At 40.9% G+C, this 22,270-nt stretch overlaps 1 protein-coding gene across 7 annotated transcripts in view; it reads left to right on the top strand.

Moving 5' to 3' along the window:
* The window catches only part of dock4b (dedicator of cytokinesis 4b), a 171,982-nt gene that overhangs the window by 44,901 nt on the left and 104,811 nt on the right, over positions 1-22,270 (top strand). For all 7 annotated transcript variants that reach the window (XM_049566555.1, XM_049566558.1, XM_049566557.1 and 4 more), the window contains exons 3-8: positions 1,602-1,642; positions 4,133-4,188; positions 4,263-4,359; positions 4,940-5,088; positions 9,217-9,301; positions 21,308-21,459. In XM_049566555.1, coding sequence (XP_049422512.1) covers positions 1,602-1,642; positions 4,133-4,188; positions 4,263-4,359; positions 4,940-5,088; positions 9,217-9,301; positions 21,308-21,459 — 580 coding nt within the window. The remainder of the gene's footprint in view (positions 1-1,601; positions 1,643-4,132; positions 4,189-4,262; positions 4,360-4,939; positions 5,089-9,216; positions 9,302-21,307; positions 21,460-22,270) is intronic.

Raw genomic sequence — 22,270 nt, 5'->3', positions numbered from 1 at the left:
AAAATACAGGGTTTAAACAGGATGAATAAACATGCAATAACAAAAAAAATGTGCACAACATTTGAACATTGATTTAGAATTTGAATGTGAATATTGTGAATGAAGTTTTGAACTGTTCGGTACAGCCCTAGTCATTTTTCCATACAAATGAACTATCAAAGTTTAACTCGGTTTGGTAAAGTCTGAATTTATGCCACTACAGAAGTGGCACAAGATGTTTATTTGTTGCCACAAGCTGACTATTTTAACTTCTTTGCTTGCTTGTTAACAAGTTTTTTTCACATTCTCTATCACAACACAAGGAGTTGAGTTGTTACAACTGGTTCAGGTTAGTGGGAGGTGTGCACTGTGCAGTGATTTGTAGCACGTTGCTTACTTGTTACTATGACAATAAATTTAGTAAATATCAGCATTATGTTTTCAGACTGCACATACCTCCTTGCAAATATACAGATATCCCTGGTTGAGAGTCACTGATTGAAAACATTGATCAGTTATCACATCCTATCTGAAACAGATGTGTTGCTTTCATATAACTTTGCAGAAAGCTGTCCCAGTACTTGACCTCGGCTACTGAAAAAATGACTCATCTAGGAAACACTGAGCATGTGTTCCACAGTGCACACCAGACAAATTACTCAATGCTATTCTGACCATGCGTGCCTGAAACAAACCAGGGAGAAAATACTACCTAAGTCACAGATGCTCTGGCGAAACCCAACAGCGATTAGAATAATCTAATACATTTACATTTGAGCTATTTAGCTAATGCTCTTATCTGGAGGGACTTACAATGACTGCAACAGTGGAATGAGCTTAAATCGTCAGTTTGGAAAAGAGCATCAGCTCAAAGCCTCCGATATAAAGGTATTAGATTGTTTCTATCAGGGCTGGGATTTGCAAAAAGCATCAAGCAGATTCTAATTTGGCTTGAGCCCAGATTGGAGTGTGTAATGGTGTGAGGAGAAGAGCGTGAGCGTTTGCAAGCCGCAGCTTTTTCACCTCTTTCTCCGCCTCTGCTTTCTTTCACACCTGCTGGTCAAGTCATAGTGAGGTTTATGGGGTTTCTTTTTTGAGTGCTGCTTTGTTTTGCAGGTTTCCTCCCTTCACTCTGCTGTGCATTAGCCTGTGGTCACTGCAAACACTGGTTGTGAAAAAAATAGAAGTTACTTTGTACCGCAATGCTCCTGAGTGCTTCTGTGACATATGAGAAAATCTAAACTGGCACGATGACATTTTTATTGGCAGCGGAAAGTTATTCAGTTGGCAGTGAGATACCCAGTCAGCAATCCATTTGTGTCTCAGTCCACTTTTCACATGACACTGAATTGGAATAAAAATAAATGTCTGTTGGGCTTGTTATGAATTTTTTTGTGCATACAGCTGTCAGACGGATTGGATCACTGTCGTTAAATCACACACACAACCTCTCTCTCACATGGACACATGCATCTCCTCCCCTATCCTCCTATTATTAGATTTATATATGCCATATATCTCTTGCTCCTCTCCTCCCTGCAGTTTAGGCCAGATATAAAGATTTCAAGGTGCTTTATTCACAGTGACATGCTGGAAATTAAAACGCTGCTTTGTCTCTGCAGGCTGGTACCGAGGATTCATCCTGAAGAATCCAAATGTCAAGGTGAGACCATTTTTTTGGGGGGTGTGTATTTAGGTTGCTTAATAGTCATTTGTGCCCTCACTTAACCCCCTCTGCTTTTTATTGAACGCTGTGTCAAGAGCAGCGATGTCATATTTGCGAGTGTCCCCTAGGCTTATCATTGTTAGCTGCTGCTAGCTGTGTCATCAGCTGCATTTTTATTGTAGTCATAGTGGTGCCAGTTCTGTTTAGTTTTAAAGGCCCTACGCACCATTGTCACATCCACACAGGTGTTGCCTGATTTTGCCTGATGAGAGCTCTATATGGCACTGTGTTGGTACACTCCTTTTAGTTTTGTTACACCAGTTTGAGTGGGATCACTTTACTGGCCCTATCTTACACCAAACGCAAAGTGACACACTGTAATTTCTAGTGTCAGATTTATGCAGTTGTCAAATTATGTAAGTAACAAATGTACTTGCATCCATCCAGGGGCGTGTAGGTCTTAAATGAAGTGTGGTCAGGTGCATTGTGGGCCCATTTCAATTGTGAGGCAGCAGAAAGCATTGCACTATTACTGACACAAACTTGGTCCAAAGTCATAATGTAGTAGTATTTTCCTGCTATTTGAAGGGTGCATTGTTCAGATAGCAAGATGCACCTACATAGGGACATGTAGATAGGTGGTGAAATAATACATTGTCAATGAGGGAAGTATTAATAATGTTCTCTAAAATGTGAACATAGCAGAGAGCAGAGCAGAGCTGTCGACATACTGGCTGTGCATGAATATGCAAAGGAGCAGCATAACTTCATTTATTATTTCAGAAGCTAAAAGTCAAATTTTAAGCTCTTGCTCCATCACTCTCAGCAGAACACTGCTTGCGTCTCCAATTTGCAAGTCCACCATGTAAATAGCAGGCACACCTGGCTTTAAAGGGAATGGGAGATGACACTCTGATAGGTTGAATTCATGATATGCCCAAAACACACCTGTAATTAATGAAGGAGCTAAATACAACCTCTTTGCCCCTTGTGCCTTACTTTGTATCCAGATTATGCACCGTTTAACTAGCAAAAGTGGAGTTGGAGTTGCCCTAGATGCAATTGCACCATGCACTTTACTCCATGTGCTACAAACTGTTTAAACAGAGCCCCGAAACCTTTTTCATGACAGATATCATGATGTGACATAGCAGGAAATGGAATAACGGCTGTGCTCCTTCCAGTCAGGTTCGTCAGCTTAAGCACCCTGCTGTTGTGCGTGATGGCCTACTGGCCTGGCTTATGAGGACCGTTAAAAAGAATGGAACGAAAGTTAGTGTTATTAATTACGCTTGCTTTTTAAAGGTTATGACAGTTCAGAATAACTGCGATGAAGAAAGTCTATTAGTAAAAAAACATACAAAAAGTCAAGTAGATGACAGCTCTTGCATCTAAAATTCAACTCCATTTGACAGTGAGTCTTCGTCTGCGTATAGTTTGATAATGAAAACCCTGTGCTCGCTTGGTTTGGTTTGATTTGGTCAATCAGCCTAGTACAGCAGGGATTTACGTCTCTATTACAACAGGGCTACCCACTTAAAGCTGTGTGTCTTTAGCTGAAGACAGCTTGTCTAGAATGATGATGTTTAAAAGCAGCAGGCTGATCCACAGTTAAGTCCTCTAGTGCTTCTGCTGCAAGTATTTTCCCATCACACAGCAGGGCAGGTAAAAGAAGTTTACCTGTTGGAAGTGAGCTGTTTGCAGAGGTATGGTGAGAGCCTGTTGTCTGCTGCTCTTCATCTAACATTTCACTGTGGTGGTTTCTGTTCTTATTGTTAGAGTTGGTCAGGCATGCTTTTGGCCCTACTACAGAGAAGGTCCATCTCTGGCGCAGTTTGGTGCAGCTGGGCATGTTAAACTGACAAAGGAAAGGCAAATCAGTGGTGCATGGTATGACTTGGCCTGGCCAAAAGTGACAATGGAAAAGGCCCACAGTTAAACCAGACAAAATCATTACTGTTAATTGAGCCACATCCCATGCACAAAACACAAGGCACAAAAGACTGCTGTTAAAACAGACAGTCTGGTTGATAGTAACAGGTGTGGCTTTAAAAAACTCTGATGCAGAAAAATATGTAATAATAAAAATCAAGTTGAGAGTGAAGTGTTAGTTGTGTGTTCAAACGTGAGTGTGATGCATTTATTCTCAGATACTTAAACATAAGTTCGGCTTTGATCTCCCCAAGTCAGTGGGGAGCAACTTGCAGTTTATTAGCGTCAAACAAGGCGCACACACACACACACACACACACACACACACACACACACACACACACACAAACACACTTTTCATCTTTTTTTGTCTCCTAAATCCCAATGCTCCTTGCTTTTATCTCTTTGTCTGCTTCCCTCTCCCTCCGCTCCCCTGCTTTTAACCCACAAACACACTTTGCTCTGTATTGATTATGGGCTTAATAGCCACATATTAGAATGACTCGCTGAGCATCTGACGGACCTCTCATTAACCTGTTTATCTTCTGTCCAAAGGGGATCTTCCCATCCAGCTACATCCACTTGAAGAACGCCCACGTCAAGAATAAAGGGTAAGTAATGCAGTGTTTTTTCTCTTCTGGTATTCCTCCAGAGAGGTTTGAACTCTATTTGTGTGTGTTTGAAGGCAATTTGAGACGGTCATCCCCGTTGAAGACTCTGTCATCACAGAGATGACATCCACGTTGCGAGACTGGGGTGCCATGTGGAAACAACTCTATGTGGTAAGAATCCAACACACACACACATGTCACACACACAGTTTGCATTGATTTAAATATCTCCACTGCCAAAGAGAAGCTGCCTTTTCAGGTTTCTCATGAAGGGAATTTATTTGGCCTTCGGTAATTCAAAAGACGCAAACAGTCGAAGCTTTTTCATACACATTCATTAGTTGGAATGATTGTGTTTGTGGCCTATTAAGCTATCTGGGGTGCTGATTAAATTGAGCTGATGAATACTCGCAGATCAAAGTGCATAAATTTGCGGTGAAAAGCAGCAGGACACTGGAGCTAATTTGCACAAATCCATTTTAAGTCCTTCTGTCTGCTTCTCTCTGTGGGTCGCCCTGTTCCTCTCAATGTCGATTTGGCTCTCTAATGTGTGTTCTGTCACTTCGTTTTTACTTATGTTTTTGGGAGGCTCGATGCAACTGTATATTTTCGTCGTTTTATCTGTGTCTTTCCTCCATTCTGTTTCCTGTTTGTCAATTTCCCCTTCAATCACTGCCTTTGACCGGCTCACTGTGCTTCTCCACGAATGTTTTCCTCGTCCGTCCCTCCTCACCGTTTCCTATTTCCGCAGAAGAATGAGGGGGATTTGTTCCACCGACTTTGGCACGTGATGAATGAAATCCTGGACCTGAGGAGGCAGGTGCTGGTGGGCCACCTCACCCATGACCGCATGAGGGACGTCAAGCAGCACATCACAGCGAGATTGGACTGGGGCAACGAGTGAGTTTATTGTTCCATCTCAAAAGACCATATCTGTGTTTGTTTTGCTGTGTTTTATGTCATTAATCATTCATCAGTTAACTTTGCTACTAGTTTTAAGATTGATTTTCTACCCTTTGCTCAGCCATTGGATTCCATTCACTTTAAAGTGATGTATGAAAATCAAATACCAGCGACTAGAGGCTTGCTTGAGAACAGTAATCCATCACAGGGAACATTCAGTCATTTTTTTGTTGTAAAAGTTATGTTCTTATATTGCATGGTAATGTAGTTGTGAACCAGAGCCACTTTAAGTCTTGCTTTTTGGTGCAGGCAATAAAAAAGTCTGACATCAGGGATTTGAAATGCTGTTGTTGAAGTGCAGTTTTTATTGCAAAGGCACTACCAAATTCACATCATCCTTTTTCCATCATTTATATTGGCTTTTTGTTTGTCTTCCATTAGCCTGTATTGACTGCAGGAACTTTTGAGGTGACTCAGGAATCATTTTAGCACCAAACTTTACCTGTGTTCAGACTGGAGAAACTAAAACTTCACTTCTGATGCCATTGTTTCAGAACCCATGAAAGTCCCTGTCCGTTGTAGGTACTTTGGGATGATCCAGGAACTATTGAGTTTTCAGTAGTGAACATGGCTGGTTGTCGTTGCTTATTTGAAGACTTTAGAGGCTTGCTTGGCTGACACTGATTACGTTTCTGACTTCACACTTGACTTAGGGCCTGTCCCAATACCCACACTTCCCCTGGAAATACCCATTTGCACTTGGTTGTGCGCATTCACGTTTAGGCTAGTGGTATCCCAAAACAGAATTGAAGTAGTGGAAGTGGTTTCCAACACTTAAAATCCACCCTAGATTCCAAGGGAGCCCCGACCCATACTTAGAACGAAGTGGAAGATGAAATTTCCCAGAACACCTTGCGAAGTCAGCAACTTCGGCAAGTTTTGGAAAACAATTTGTTACTGTACGATCAGAATGTAGGCTATACAAACAACAGATGGTTGGACTAGCGTAAACTCACCAGCATCTCGGTGGAACACAGTGTCAAAATATTTAAGCAAATCGACTTACCCAAACAAAATCGATGAGAACTAGAAGACGTCGTAGGTACCTCCTGTTTTCAGCATTTCTTTTCCGTTGATTCATCAGACGGAGAAGAATAAACATAGCACATGCCACAACACAAGCACTGTAGCCGACATTTTCAAACCTGAATGACTACCTGTATCGTCTATACTATGCGTGACGTATACCTGCATGTCAGCCACGCTGATTTGCAGGTAGTGGTGTCTCATTTCTTAGGGAAAGATCTCTCCCCTAATATTTCTCACTTCCCTCATTAAGGGTTATCTCACAAACAAGGGCACTCAATACCAAGTGGAAGATTTAAGGGGTAGAAATGGGATTGGGCCTTAGTCTTCAGACAGTTTAAGTGTTTGCATTTTTCTAGATATTGAGAAGTTGCTTTTTGTTTTTGGAATATTATTGGGTGATTTGTAGCGTAATGTGTGCAGACCTGGCAACCTGCTAGGGTGTGGCAGACAAGAACAGTGCCATGTAAAGACCAGCTATCTTGATGTGGCCTAGTCCAAGAAGAAAACAGTGGTATGCAAGATCTGCAATTCAAAAATAAGTGACAACACCACCACAACGTCCAGCTTCATTCATCACTACAAAACCCACAAAGAAAGGTACGGTAATGGGTCTACTTAGCTAACGTATTAGCTTCTTGACTGATTAAACAACAACTTCAACAATTGTTGTTAAGGCTGAAAGTAAAACTCAACTTTTCATGACCACTGTCCGTGCAACTGATTTAAATGTGGAAACTGGTTGTTGTCTTGCTTGGTTAATAGCAAGGGAATTGACTTTACTTGCTTGATTTTACCATAGTAACTTGGAACTTGCTTGTGACTTGAAGCTCAAGACTTGAGACTTTTGTGTGACTTGCACATGTGTGACTTACTCCCACCTCTGGCTAAAACATACAGTTGCCCTCACAGGGACAAAGTAAGTTGTGTTGAGTTGAGGTGAATCACAGCCTGCACATTAGAGCCCGACCGATACTGGATTTTTAGGGCCGATGTAGATGTCGATATTAGAGAGTGAAAAAAAAATACAGATATTGATATATCGGCCAGCACAATCTATCTATCTATCTATCTATCTATCTATCTATCTATCTATCTATCTATCTATCTATCTATCTAATGCACTTAGTCCTCAATTTTTTCGAAAACATTTTAACATTAAACTTTGTTTTCAAAAAAGAACTAAAAATTCAAAATTTTTTACAAGCATCTTTTTCTGGATCATGTTTTGTAAAAAAAAAAAAAAAAGACTTATCGGGGCATATTGGGCAGCAAATATGCCGATACCGATACATCTGTTGAAGGTCAAGATCAGCTTAATTTTGCACAGGAACTTGTTACCACTGGTATCATTGACAGGAGGACTGGGAAAAAAATAACTACATTTCCTATTTGTTTTAATGAAGTTACAAAGTAAAGCAGAAGAGTTCTCTTTTCCCTGAATTTAAAATCTCTCATCTCACTGTGTTAAACTCAGAGGAACCATTTTCATGTAAGGTAACATGAGGCCAGCAATGGCTTTGGCTCTAAAAGCCAGCAGCCTGAAAGCAGGAAGCTGGATATTATAATGACATTGCCATAGCAACTGTATTTAATGGGGATTGGCCTCGTCATATTCATTTCTGATCTGCTTGATAAGGTCAGTATAATGACAACACAGGTCTAGCGTATCAGATCGGTGCATTGCTCATTCCTGTGGCTGCATATTCCCTTTTAAACAATTGACTGAAATCTCGAGTGTTGAAGTTTCCTTGAATGCATCACTCATGAATCATTCCCAGTCCGCATCTGCATAGCCTCATTATGACCCTGTATCTTCCACAAAATTCTAATGAATAAAATCAATCACACTTAATGTGAGTTAAAAGTCCCCAAAAGTATTTTTTATTTTAATGGAAGCTTCTAGGAAGGTGGAAAATTAATTTAACAACTCAGACTTAAGTTGGAAAATGTTTATCAGTAACATAAAGCATGTGTGTAGTTATTGAGAAGCAGCCAAGTGTGGTCTAATGATCGTTCATCTAGAATTAGTTCAACTCAACAAACACAACATTGGAAAACACATTACATTACATTGCTTCACATATTTTGGGAAAGATAGAAAACTGTAATAATACAAAATAATTGATTCAGTTACTTGTTTATTTTCTCTTCTGAGCTGGAGCTTTCTGCAACTCGTTTTTCCATTCTCCTTCAAACTCTCTCTCTGTCTGACTCTTTCTTCTCTCCTTGCTCCTCTGTCTTTTGTTGTCACCTACCATCCCTGCAGGCGCACTCCTCACTCAATCAAGACTCTCCCCCCCTCACACAGACAGCACTCCCTCCATCCTCCTGCTCTCTTTCTTCTCTCTTTCCTCTCCATGCCATAGGGGGTGAATTGAAAAAATCTCCCAACTTCTGTCATTCTCTCTTTATATGTGTCCTTACCCTTCACTCGCCTTCATTCCCCTGCTGTGGGCTGTCCTCAAACACACACACAGGCACACCTCCTTAGTGAGATGGGTGGACGGTCCCTTGCTGTGGGCTGTTGTATGGTTGACCAGGCCTGTCTCTTTTATTGCTGACAAGGAGACACACTGTAGCGCGCCGATTTGGTCTACTGAAAGGGCTGGCCTGGAGGAGGATAAGAAGAAAAGGAGAGGAGAGGAAGGAGAAAGTGAGAGGTAGAGCTGTCCGTCGAAACCGTGAAGGAACGGAGAGGACGGACAGAGAGAAAGAGATAGAGGGGAGAAGTTGGAAGGAAGAGGACACTAGGCATAGCAGGAGGCTAAAGGCAGAGGACATTTTCCTTTCATGTCTTCCTTAGAGAAGAGGACGATCTGTCAAGTGTATTTAAATGACTGACACGGGTGATTTGACAGCGCTGGCGTGTGTGCTTCTGTGCACTTGTGGGTCTATATGTTGTGTGCTTGTTTCACGTTGATGCTCACTTCAGTCAACCTTGTCTGCGTTGCCTGCCACAGATTAGAATACTGTAACGTGTATGATCTGCATGCCATTCCACAGTGTGTGCTTACTGTTTGAATCTTTGTGTTACAGACAACTGGGCTTGGACCTGGTCCCCAGGCGGGAGTTCAGCATGGTGGACCCCGATGAAATCAGCGTCACAGAGCTTTACAGACTGGTGAGTGGTCTTCTTACCCTCCATGTGATACATAACTGCTTTGTTATCAAACCAGCACCTCATTACGGCTGCGGGGTGATGAGAAGAGCATGTGCTCTTTGGAAGTGTCCTTGTTTAAGATGCTAAACCCAGCTTATCTTTTGTACTGTATATCTGACAGAAGTATTAACGGGCTTAGTCTATGGCATCAAATAATACTGTGAACCTGTGTGTGTATGTTTGATTTTTCTCATTATTTATATTCATTACCTGGAAAACAATGTCACTACTGCAGTGCTGCTGCCATTCATATTTAGAACTAGTCATGTGGTTACCATTAATTTTACCCAAGAATATTAAAATATGTAGGATAGACAGATGAAGTATAGAGGCTTCACCCCCTAGCAAATCCCAGCTCATTGTTTAGTGGGTACAGATAATAGATGAGTGGATGTACCGTGTATATAATACTGCATATACTTGATGCAGTGTTACCATTTTGTTCGTCGAGAGTTCCTGCGGATCCTTAAAAAGCATTTATTAATCAAAAATAGGACATTTATTGGCATTAAAATGTATTAAATCAATCAAAACAGTCTTTGAATTGATAAGGCATGGGAGGTCGTGTTTTTTCTTGTACTGCATTGTAAAATCTCGATATTGTCGGTAACATCATTTTTATTTATTTATTTTTTTTAAAGATTATTTTTGTGGGCTTTTGCCTTCAATGGATAGGACAGTGTGTGAAATGGGGAGACAGAGAGAGAGTGGGGACTGACACGCAGCAAAGGGTTGCAGGCCGGACTCGAACTCGCGACCGCTGCAGCGAGGCAATGCCTCTGTACATGCGGGGCCGGCACTATCCACTACACTACCGACGCCCCGGTTTTATTTTTAAATGATTTACTGAATGCCTCTTGAATCAACATCACACAGATCAGGATAGTGTAACGATGTATTTTACCCAAAAAGTTTGTCAAACCTGTCACAATGGGGATTGACAAAGTGGAAGCACATATGTGGAGTAAAAAAAAAGTTGAGAAATCCTGCCAACAAACGGCAGGTATTTTACAGTTCTGTTCTACTTTTGTCTTCGTTATAAGACAAAAAAGTCATGTTTTATGTTAGAAAAAATATTTGGGCAAAAAAAAGTCTTATATTGAACTTGTCTTAAGCTTTAGGAACCCTGTTATCATTCACAGACTTACAACTTGCTTCAAGCAAACCCCTTTACACAACACATCCTTCAACTGATCGCATCAGACAACTGACGGATGTTTTACCAGTTTGTTTGTTCACGTTTGTCTGATCCAGCTAACCTTTAATATGATGTGAGAAGCTGCCTTTAAAGGTTCTTCCTCAAAGCTGGTAGGTGTCAGAGTGAGTGGTGTGAAGGTTCATTCAGTAGTTGCTCTGGAGCTTTTCATTGTGTTGTATGAGTTCCTCAGCAGATTGAGTTTTCCAAGTTGTAAAGAAATTATCACTTAAATTGAGCACTTTAAAGACTTGTCATTAGAGCTGCACAATATGAGGAAAATAAGCAATAACATTTTTGAATATTGCGATAATGATGTTCCTTGGGATGAATAAATAGATATTAAAGTGCACTCCGTTCATGACTCAGACATGCACAGTACCTGTGTTTGTGCCACATGATATGCCTGGGTCCAAACTTTAAAAGCCGCCCACTCCACTGAGTTAACTGATTTGTTAGGCTTCATGACAATTAACAGCGATTTCTGGGTTGAAACACAAAAAGGACTAATAAGCACAGAGAGGGACTAATGATTTACTGATCAGTGCCATGACCACGACTAATGCCGTTTTCAAGCTGTTGTCAAGTGCTTTCACGTGGTGCGCCAGACAATACAACAACAATAATAGTGGTGGCTGCAGACAAGATAGACGCCGCTATCTGGGCTGTTTTAAATCGACATGTCTTCTCTCAATATCACCCAAAATCATAGTCTGTTTTACTTTGCTTTGCTCCACTCTTAAAGGTCCAGTGTGTAGAATTTAGTGACATTCAGCTGTGAAGTTGCAGAACTGAAATTTCTTCCGGGTGCCAGCGTGTAGGAGAACCACGGTGTCCAATGCGAAAACGTGAAAACGCCAGTGGCCCTATCTAGAGCCAGTGTTTGGTTTGTGCCCTGAGCTACTGTAGAAACCGTGTGGTGTACTCCATGAGGACCCATTCGTTATGTAGATATGCATGGGTACACATCAGTGTGGACTTAAAATGACCTAAGATCAGGTGTATGTTGGTCTCTAGTGATTGGTTAGGGAAAATCAAATCCCCCTCCCCCAGGAGATTGCAAAGAGTGGACACAAGGACAGATTGAAGATAGAAAATGAGTTGAGAAGTCTGTCTGTTATCAGGCAACCATATTGTCTGTCCTGTATCCAAAATATTGCCAGATGGCTGCTATTTTTTTAGACACTAGTTCCTGTTTGGCATTCACACTTTGCACTCATATTGTCACACTTTCCTCCAGTAGAGTAGTATGGCGAGATTAGCCCAATAAACGACACTTCGGTGCAGATTTGACCAGACAAAGCCCCGCTGCAGTCATGTTGAAAATAATATATTATGCATCCCTTCTTCTCGTCCATGTTGTCTTAAAAGTTGCAATTGAAAGTTCATTCCTGACCTTGGAAACAGCAGTTGGCAAAACATCTTCACCACTGCTGTGGAGCTTTTCATGATGTCACACAATCAGCATCTGTTTTTCAGAATACTTTTAGGACTTCATGTGGGCTTTAAAGTTCAGACAGAACAGTTGAAAAAGAATATTTGTGATGCCAGTGTCCAACAGTGCTCAAAAGACACCATTTTCTTAACCCCCATTTTAGCTACTTTTCTCTGTATTAATACACAACAAACTCAGTTTCGGTGTCAGCCACTCAATGGGCTGCTGGCATCAAGTGCTGCATGTGGACAAATAAAGTGTCTTCCATCTGTCTCCATATCCCTCTCTCTCGCTCATTCTCTCCTCTCCTTCCTTTCCCTCCTGTTTGCTCCCTGCTTCCCCTTCCCATTTTCTCCAAGCCCCAACCGCTGTTACCGTGGCAACCACTTCTCTGCCCTGATACAGTGCGGGGAGAATTGTATCACACACACACACCACATACACAGTGTGACGGCTTTCCCTTCGCAGGGGTAATTGAAGCTCTTAATCCATCTGTTTCTTTTTTTGTTAGTCAAAACAAAAGCAGGCATAGCAGGATGAAAGCTAAATGCACCTCTATTAACTGGCGTACAAAATGAGCAAATGACTGCAATTCCCCTATACTGAGACAAGATAAAGGGGCTGTCATTCACCGCTCACATACAAACAAACGCACACTCGTGAGCGCCAAGACACAAAACATGATCCCATCGACCCTGAATTACATCAGTGTTCTTCCTTCAGTGAGATCTTTGTTTATGAGAGCAGGGTCTTTGTTTCTGTCTGGTTCTGTGCCGCTGTGGTGTGGTTTAATTAAGTTGAGATGGGGATTACCTGGTGTGTGTGTGTGTGTGTGTGTGTGTGTGTGCGCACGCGTGAGTGTGTGGTGAAATGGCAGCGGGGTGTTACTGTGGGAAAAATGTAGCTTCACTGCTGCATTGTGTCAAGAAATTATATGATATCTGCCCAGAGAGAAATAAAGAGGATAATGAGAAGGGTAAAAGAAAAGACATGACGTGTATTGAATAAGAGAGATTTCATAAAGGGCATGTGATAGACTATATATAATGAGTTTTATTCTAAAATGAAATATTTAATTTATATATATTAATATATCTCACAGTCTTTTTGTGATATTACAGCTGAGTTTGCAGTGACTTGCACCAAGATTTGCAGCCATTTTAATATAATTTTGAGATAAATACTGGCAATATTTAAAGCTGCAATGATGAATATTTTTATATTACCACAAAGTTAAATTGCAATGTGGTGATGACTTGTGGTGTTGAACCCACTGTGTATTTTCACCCAAGTAGTTACCCCTCAGCTCAATATAGCATTTTAGCATCTTTTAGCCAACTGTTTTGGTTTTTACTGTCCACAACTGTACCTCTTGGTTTCACTCTCACTGATCTCATCAAGCTTGTTTTCAGCAAATAAGCTGTGTTTGTGTAAACCCACTGTATGCCAGCTGAACCAATCACTCAATGACACACAAGTTAGCGGTCAGTTGTCAAATGAACACAGCAGAGGTCGGGGAAAAATTTGATACTTAGATGCATAGTTAGTCTGTCTGGAAAGATTATGTCTCAACAAGAAAAGTCAATAACGGAACATTTTAAACCCAGTTCTTGACATTTTGATTGCCTATAACAATTTTCTAAGACTGTGCTGTATGGTCGTTACGGCTGGACCAATTGGATGGTGAAATGCAATAGACGTAAACATGTGTGTCTTGTTTGTGTCCTATTTTGCTGCCATTGTATTAATTAAACATAATAGAAGTAATTTTATCTGGTTATTTTAATTATAGATCATTACAAATGTGCCATATTTTAAAGGAAGCAAACAGTTACACAGTGAAAAAAGTTAACCATGTTTAGAAGACTAATTTTTTCAATGCATCAAGATGCATCAAAAATTGTTGTATAATTGCATCATAGCCCCACCATAGCCATTAGCAAAGAAAGAGCCAGATACTTTCTTCAGAAGTTGGAGGAAAAACTTTAACTTACATTTGTCAGGTGGACAAAAACAAGACTGATTGAGTACTAATGTTGCTCCGTGTCTGCCAGATGTATAAATCGGCGAAAGGTAGCTGAAGGTCTGAATTCAGTCTAAAAGGAAATTAAGTTCAGTGGAAGCCGTTTATAGTTATCATGGTTTCAGTGATCAATACGCTTTGGACAGAATAATTCCTATACAAATGTTGTTAAAATAATTCTCGCACATTAATGTAGTAGCTCATCAGGTGGTCATTGTGGGTCCTTTCTTACCTGACAACATATGGAAAAGCAATTTATACAGTATTCAGTGTTATGCAGTAATTCTGTTTTTTTTTTTTTTTTTTTTTTTACTATGCTCCCATGATACTTGGCGGTAACCCATCTGCTCTCAGCTGGCTACCTGGGGCTGGTAATTTTGTAATGATTCAATTTGTCTTCTCAACTTCAGTCAACTTAAAAATTCTTCTTTTTTTTTTAAAGATATTTTTTGGGCATTTTTAGGCCTTTAATTGATAGGACAGCAAGTGTGAAGGGGGGAGAGAGAGAGGGAATGACATGCAGCAAAGGGCCACAGTCTGGAGTCGAACCCGGGCCGCTGCGGCAACAGCCTTGTACATGGGGCGCCTGCTCTACCACTGAGCCACCGACGCCCCAGTCAACTTAAAAATTTAAGGCAGCTTGGGCTCTTACCTTTTTTTTTTTTTTTACTCAAAACAAGTAGTTTTCTTTTACAGTGTGCGTGCACATTGAAATCATGACAGTCATTTTCTCTCAATGAAAACAAAGTCTCCTGGTAAGCATATGTCAAACTGCCAAAAAACGAGGTGATGCTGCAGTGAAACTTGGTGTTCCTCACCCCTGCCTCACAGGTGACACCCAACACTCAGCAGCAGGTTTTGTGGTTTTCACGGGAAGGCAGCTGGTTTCATTTAAAGTAGGTGAGAAACGATAGACAGTGGTTGTTGCATTGAACCGGTGTTCTGCATAAGAAACAAAGAAAAATAAAAACAAATGATGATAATAATCACTCGCTCAGTGATCAGTCTGACTTGGACATATGGGATCACTGTAAATGGTTTCCACTGTACTTCCTGTCAGGCTGTGAGGATGTCATATTCCAGTGATATTATGTCCTACCTATTGGAGAAAGTATGTGTGAGGAGATTGAGTCCTGTTTTTGTTTTTTTGTCAACATACTTGACTTCTCAGTACAGACACCCTTTGAAGCTTCCTTTGTTTGGTAGTAGCTTTAAAGTGAGAAAACCTCAATTAAATTCCTAATTGGCTCCAGTGGCTTCAGTCTCATGCTATGCTCAGTTGCTACAGCTGTTAGTAGTGCAAAGGCAAAACATCTTCCCGTTTTTCCCCCGGAGTGTGAGTCCAGGTATAGAGCATTAGCGGAGCAGACCAGAGTTCAGATCCCAGAGCTATGAATTCATTAACAATCTGAGATCAGACAGCAGTGATGGATAGCCTGGGCCTGGCCCTGAACATGAAGTAGTAAAATTTCCTCTGTGACTTCAGTTATCACTGAAATGATGCGCGCTTAAAGGCTACACTCCCATCTCTGGCTTCCTTCTTGTGTCACACAGGTCTCCCTCCCACAAGCTTAAAAAAGGGAGGCAAAGAGGCTTAAATACTGATGCAGAAGTGAGTGATGAAAGGCAGCTGGGATGGCATAGAAGTTTCTCCATGGCCTCAGTTTGACCCCCTCTGCTCCTCGTAGTTCGACAGTCACCCCACTCGGTGCTGCTTCATGCTGTTTAGGAAAAGATTATCGAGTGAACAATAATGAGACGGTTGGGAAAACACACACATGGTCCTGCTCCCTCTGCTCAGCTGTATCTCTCTGGTCCTCTCCTTGTTTCCCTCAGCGTTTTATGTTGCCAGCGGGGCTGCCAGGCTGTCATGTCTATCCTTTGTGTCTAGTCATGCTGAAGCTGTCCTATAACCACACACCGCTCCAGTCGGGCAGCTTAAATGACACACTGGAAATAACCTCATAATAAAACCTCACAGCATAAATTAGGCCTCCCCAGTCATCCTGCGTCCAAAACCAGCGACTCTGCCCTGTTGTGTAGAGAATAAGTGATCCGGTGAAAAACAGTGTTGTTGTTAGATCATTCTCTGTCGTGTTTTCTTCTGGGATCTCAGACAGGGCAGAGCAGTCAGGACGAAACAAAACAGATTCATCATACTGACAGATGCTGCACTTGTAAAATGATTTGTGGTGTAATTTTCAAGCATGTTTAAGACTTAGAGGACCATGTTAGTGTTTTTTTCGTGTTTATATTTATAGTACAGCCAACTGTTTTCTAAAGCATATCATAAATTTTAGATTGATTCCTTACCCCTGAGGCAGTCAGTGTTTATCTCACATTTCACTGTGGCATAAAAATTTCAGCTTTCAGAGACTCAAGGCCCTGACACATGCCTCGTCTTTTACCGCCTCCAAAACACGAGGCTGGGCGTGAGGTGCTACTCTTGTACCAACTTTGAAGGGTCTAGAGACAGGCTAAGTGACAATAACCAGCACGTACCATAGCCGACTTAACCAATAATCCAGAGTTCGGAGGCAGTCTATTGTTTTTTACCTGAGAACTAAAATGTTACCTGTGGGACAGATTGCAGTTGAAGCTTTGGGTAGCCTTGTGCTAAAATGATCAACTTCTCTTCAAGTTGTCTTTTGTGTTATTTAATAAAGTGATAGAACAGGACAAGAGTTATAACAAAGTCAGTCTATTTCAGCTGAAAGGTTAGAGCTATGACACCTTGAGCGCCTCAAAATCACAGATTCAGTCACGTAATATAATTAAAACTTATAAGTGCACAGAAAAAAGGGAGGCAAAGGGAGGCATCCGGTTAGCTGATAACTCTCATGAGAACAGCTTCAAAGCAACCTTCTCATACACAAATGAAAACTCTCCAAGGACACACTTTGCTCCAGGTACAATGGAGGAAACAGGAAGCAGAATACTATATGTCTATATAAGGTAATGATTCATTTTGTTCCTACAGACACGTTGACATATCAAGAACAGAAACACAAATGACAAACATTAAACTAAATATTATCAAGGTAAAATGGTAGAAAGAAATTTCAGGTGAAGATTGGTATAATATATGGAAGTTACACCATTCAACCACTAATTTGCGAATCTGGGGGTAAGTCTCATGGAGGAATCTGATTTGTTTCTTTATTACACCAAAACTGAAAAGTAAGCATCTCCATAGTTGCCAGAAATGTTGGCAAGAGTGTGGGTCTTTTGATTTTAGATCTTGTGTTCTTTGGAAATGTCAGGAAAAAACTGTATTTTGGGAGATGGTATGTAAAGAGCTTAAGCGCATACTAGGATATGAGGTTCCTCATAGTTGTTTAGTGCGTTATCTGTGTACATTTTCTAAAGAAAATGTCATTGCTAGTGATTGATATTTTATCAAAATATTACTAGTAGCAAGCAAGAAAGCTGTCAGTAGGAACTGGGGTAAAGAAATACCACCAACAAAGGATCAATGGCTAACAATTGTGAAAGGAGTCTTTTTAAAGGAGAAACTGACACACATATTGAGACAACAAGAAGCACAACAAGAAAGAAAATGGGAAAATGGACTCTATACAAGACTCAGAAAGAGACACTGGACTGAAATAATAATGAATAGTTACACTAATCCTTAAGGCTGTTTACCCAAGTAGCTTCTTTTGTTTCTTTAGCTCTTATTATTTTTCAATTATTTTATTATGCTTTTGTAACTGAAATGTCACAAAAAATGTTTTAATTAAGATTTAAGTGAAAAGAAAAGACTGCAGGGGCAAAGGATTGAATCACAGACGACTGCTCCACAGAGCCACCCCTGAAAAAGGGAAGAAAAAATTGGTTTTTCTTTGTCACATGACATAGTACACAATGTTGTTTTCAAAAAGATAATTTTATGTTAGGGCACAGCCGTCCTTCCCTGAAAAACAGGCATTTGGGAACGCTTGTACGCTGCAGCGGTGTTGCTCTTGTTTTTTAGTTTGCCTTCCCCCTCATCTATGTTGACAACGATGGATTTGACTGTGCAAAAAATGCGGCTGTCTTCCAGGTTCTACTTTTTGCCATTATATAGTCCCTCCTGATCTTGTGATTGCAGTGAAAATTTCAGTTCTTCTTTAATTCTTTTTTCAATCACTGCAGTTTTCCACACTGTAAAATCCAGTTTGTGCATTTAAACCCAACAAACTCCACGATATATCACAATTTCCTTCCATGACCTTGCATTTGTAAAAAAATGCATCACAATTCTAAAGTTAAAAGCCGCTGCAAAGTCACTCATTCGTGGCCAAAATACGGACAACAATCTTGTTAAGACTGACTGTAAAGATACCACAAAGAAACAGGGAACTTACTGTTGAATCTCAGATGTTCCTTGAAGGAATCCTTCAACATTTTGGGGAATGCACTTTGATGACATGTTTAATGATGTATAATACGAAGCCTGAGCCAGCAGCTAGTTAGCTTATATTAGCGTAACGACTGGAAATGAATTAGAACAGCTAGCCTAACCAAGCAGCCGTCGATGATTCCAGGAATTTACTGCTCCCAGCCAACCACGTAAAATGTTAAATTGTTGTAAGACTTTGAATTTTGTATGTATTAAACAAGACGGAAAATGTTAATTAATGAGAGTTAGAGTTGTTACTTTTGGATGGAGCTAGGCTAGCTGTTACCTGTTTACAGTCTTTATGCTAAGCTAAGCTTGACAGGTGAAATCGATCTTCTTATACAACTCCTGACCATAAAGCGTGAACCTTTTCCTTTTAAACACGCCAATAAGAGGGTTCCAACATGGTTGTTTCTGCAGAACCACCCAACAATATGTAACTAGCAACAAAATGTATGTACCTAAACCTTCACAGGACAGATGAACCCTGCTTTTTCATGTATAATCTCCTTTAGTAATATACTATTGGAGGTAGCAATTTATTGATCCTCAGTGATGCTTCTCTGTGGTGGTACTTCACTGCACTTTGCCCTTGCATTTTCTTCATCCTTCCCCTTTTCTTCTCTGCCCATCCTCCTCTTACCCCCCCCCCCCCCCCCCCAATCTCTTTACATCCTACTACAGAAGTGAATGCGGAGCACAGTTTGGCAGTGACTCTACCGGCCATCTGGTGCTCCGTGTGTACATGCGTGTGTTTGTCCTTGTATTTTTGGATGTTGACAGCAGATTAGGATGAACCTCTCATAAACAGAGCCGCAATGTGTGTGTTGATTTGGATGGTATTTTCAACGCAGCACCATGCCGTGTGAGGCTCCATCGATCGTTTCGATATAGATTGACTTAATATAGCATGTAAAATCACACACTGTTGACGCTCTACCAGGCGCCGAGATGTGACTTTGTGCTGCATTGTTTGACTGTTGATTTGCTTGTGTTTAGTATATTCAGTGTGAATTTCAGTGCTTCGGTTCCTGTTTCTCTAAGATTAAACAACCAGTTGAAAGGAATGCAAATTACAACAGCATTTTGTCTTTGTGTCAAGAAATAATTAACCTACTTTAAGATAAATGCTCAGCGTAAACAAATAAGGTAGAGTACATGTTAATGGTGCTTTTATTCTTGATGTTAAATAGACTATGATACATTTCTGTGAAAGTACAGAAATAAATCTGCAAGTACTTGTGTGTAAAGTGTTTCTGTGCATATCTGTATATACAGCAATATGTGCCTCCTGTGCCCCGTTTGATTCATTGCAACAAAGAAACCTCAAACTCTCACATTGTAGCCTCTGGTGCTGCTGACAGTCTGCGATATTACACATTTTATTAACCCAATCTATATCAACAAAATCTATCTTAGCCTTAGTCTTCAAATATATATGCAAATCTGCAGCCGAACTCCTCCCAGCTGTGAGGTGTCTCTGAGGGATATTATTTATCTTTGACTAGGAAACTCAACACTGAATACAGCAGCTCATGAATGTGATTGGACAGTATTAAAAGAGATGTAACCACATGTTGTTTTTTCCTGTGATTAACTGTATCTGATAAGCTTTGATCATGTGTTTGCGGATCTTTTGGGATTTAGAGTTTATGGAATTTTTTACTGTCCAAATCCTGCCTTTCAATCCTGTATCATAAGAGTACTATGTGTATTTTTATCAAAACTTTTGATAACACTTTTGTAGCACTGTATAGTTGTAGATTAAAGCTGGGGTAGGCAGGAAGCTGGAAAAATACACCCTCCTTTTGCAGCTCTCCCCTCTCTGTCCTAAGCCCCTCCCACCAGGCATATGATTGCATTTCATACAGTAACTCACTGTTCCCATACACTGAGTTATTCAGTCGTATTTTATTGTACAGTTGCGTACATTCCCTCAGGCCCTCCTTGCCCCTTTCTCACTCTCGCTGTTTATCACACCACAAATGAGACTGGAATTAGCTAGCTGTCCATTGTCCCTCTGCCTTGCCGCTTGCTGGTGTGGACTGCTTTGCTGGAAGGGAAGTGGGCAGTAGCACGGAGATGGACTGGTGGTTGACGGCTGTAATCACTCAAATTCAGTCAGTGCAAAACCCCCCTCTGTCAGCTGGGTATAACCTGTGTAATGGCAGCAACAGAAAGTTTATTGATCTGGCGACAAGTTCAGGCGGACCATTCCTGTTGGATTTGGTTTGCTCTGGCAGCTGACTGGCGGTCCTTCGCTGGAACTTCTACCTGCTCTACTCCCAGCGAGTTAGTTTGAAACATCAGAGAGTTAGGCTGAGTACATGCTGTGATTTGAGGCCATAGCTAACATTAGGGACTTAAACATGTATATGAAGCCTCAGCTATAAGCCCTTAGCTCCAGTTAGCAGAAGACTAAACTATTGGCAACATTTACTCCCCATCTCTGAAATATTTCGCCGATATTGCCATGTGTTTCATGGCGTTATTGTGAGACTCTCTTTTGGACTCTCTTTTTGACTCTTTTGATAAGTCCATATTCCTCCTTTGGGTCGTTCTGTAGTGTAGGCAGTTGTTGCCAATGCTGGAAAAGCAACTCTCTTTGTAGGATTCTCTGCCATCAAATCAAGCTTTTACCAAAGGGACGTACACGCGCATCTGCATTTGTAGAACCGCCAATAGGAAAGTCTTTCATCATGAGCTAGTTTTTCTAAAGCCTGAAAACAGATCCAAGAGGAGGTGCAGAAGTCTCTCAATCCACTTAAATTAAAATATGCTTGATGTTTATTATGGAGTTGTTGCCCAATGATGCCAAAATGAAACTGCTTAACCTTAGCTTTAAGTCTACTATACAAAGATTTCACTGTTCGGAATATCATCAGGGGTTGATTTGTGCCAGTACTGATCACCTCTCCTTGTCTTTGCAGATGGAACATCGGCATCGTAAGAAGGAGACCCCTGCACCCGCTAGCACCCATCATTTGTTTGTGCATGTGAAGAGCCTGATGAGCGCCAATCTAGGGGAGGAGCTTGAAGTCTTCTTCCACATTTATGATGGACGGGAGAACCGGCCACTCAGGTAAACACTCTGAAGACAATAATCCCCCATAATTTGATGACGTAGTGATGGAAAATGCTTCAATTGTTTGTACCAGTAACAAAATTTGCTTCATTGTTAAACCTAGGTTATAAATTTTCGATTTTTTTCGACAGTGTGCCAGGATTCAAGTGGTTAAAATAGTTCTATGTTTGCTCATACAGTACAGGCCAAAAGTTTGGACACACCTTCTCATTCAATGCGTCTACCTCTTGAAGCTCATGGAGAGAATGCCAAGAGTGTGCAAAGCAGTAATCAGAGCAAAGGGTGGCTATTTTGAAGAAACTAGAATATAAAACATGTTTTCAGTTATTTCACCTTTTTTTGTTAAGTACATAAGTCCACATGTGTTCATTCATAGTTTTGATGTCTTCAGTGAGAATCTACAATGTAAATAGTCATGAAAATAAAGAAAACGCATTGTATGAGAAGGTGTGTCCAAACTTTTGGCCTGTACTGTATATTTTGGATGCACAGTGCATAGCAATGTAAGGGAGGTAGATTGGTGATTGCAGAGGGACACTTCAAATGGCTCCACCTCCTGATGTCAAGAAGACTGCTTTAATTATATTCATGAAGACTGATTAAATGAAGCAGGTTGTTAAAGCGCTCTTGAACACATAAAAGTGGGCAAGGCCGTGCTCTTTTGTCATATAAAAAAGTGTCCATGCCGTCCACATAAAAGAGCCCATCACCGTGGGAGTCCTCACACGTCACTTGCATGCACGAAAGAACACCAACACACACCCACACACTGCTGACGGGGCGTCGGCCAAATACAAGACTGTGTTTA

The sequence above is a fragment of the Epinephelus fuscoguttatus genome, linkage group LG22 (genome assembly GCF_011397635.1).
Source record: "Epinephelus fuscoguttatus linkage group LG22, E.fuscoguttatus.final_Chr_v1".
Classification (NCBI taxonomy): domain Eukaryota; kingdom Metazoa; phylum Chordata; class Actinopteri; order Perciformes; family Serranidae; genus Epinephelus; species Epinephelus fuscoguttatus.
The sequence above is the reverse complement of the archived record's forward strand: the minus strand, read 5'-3'. Positions and strand labels throughout refer to the sequence as shown.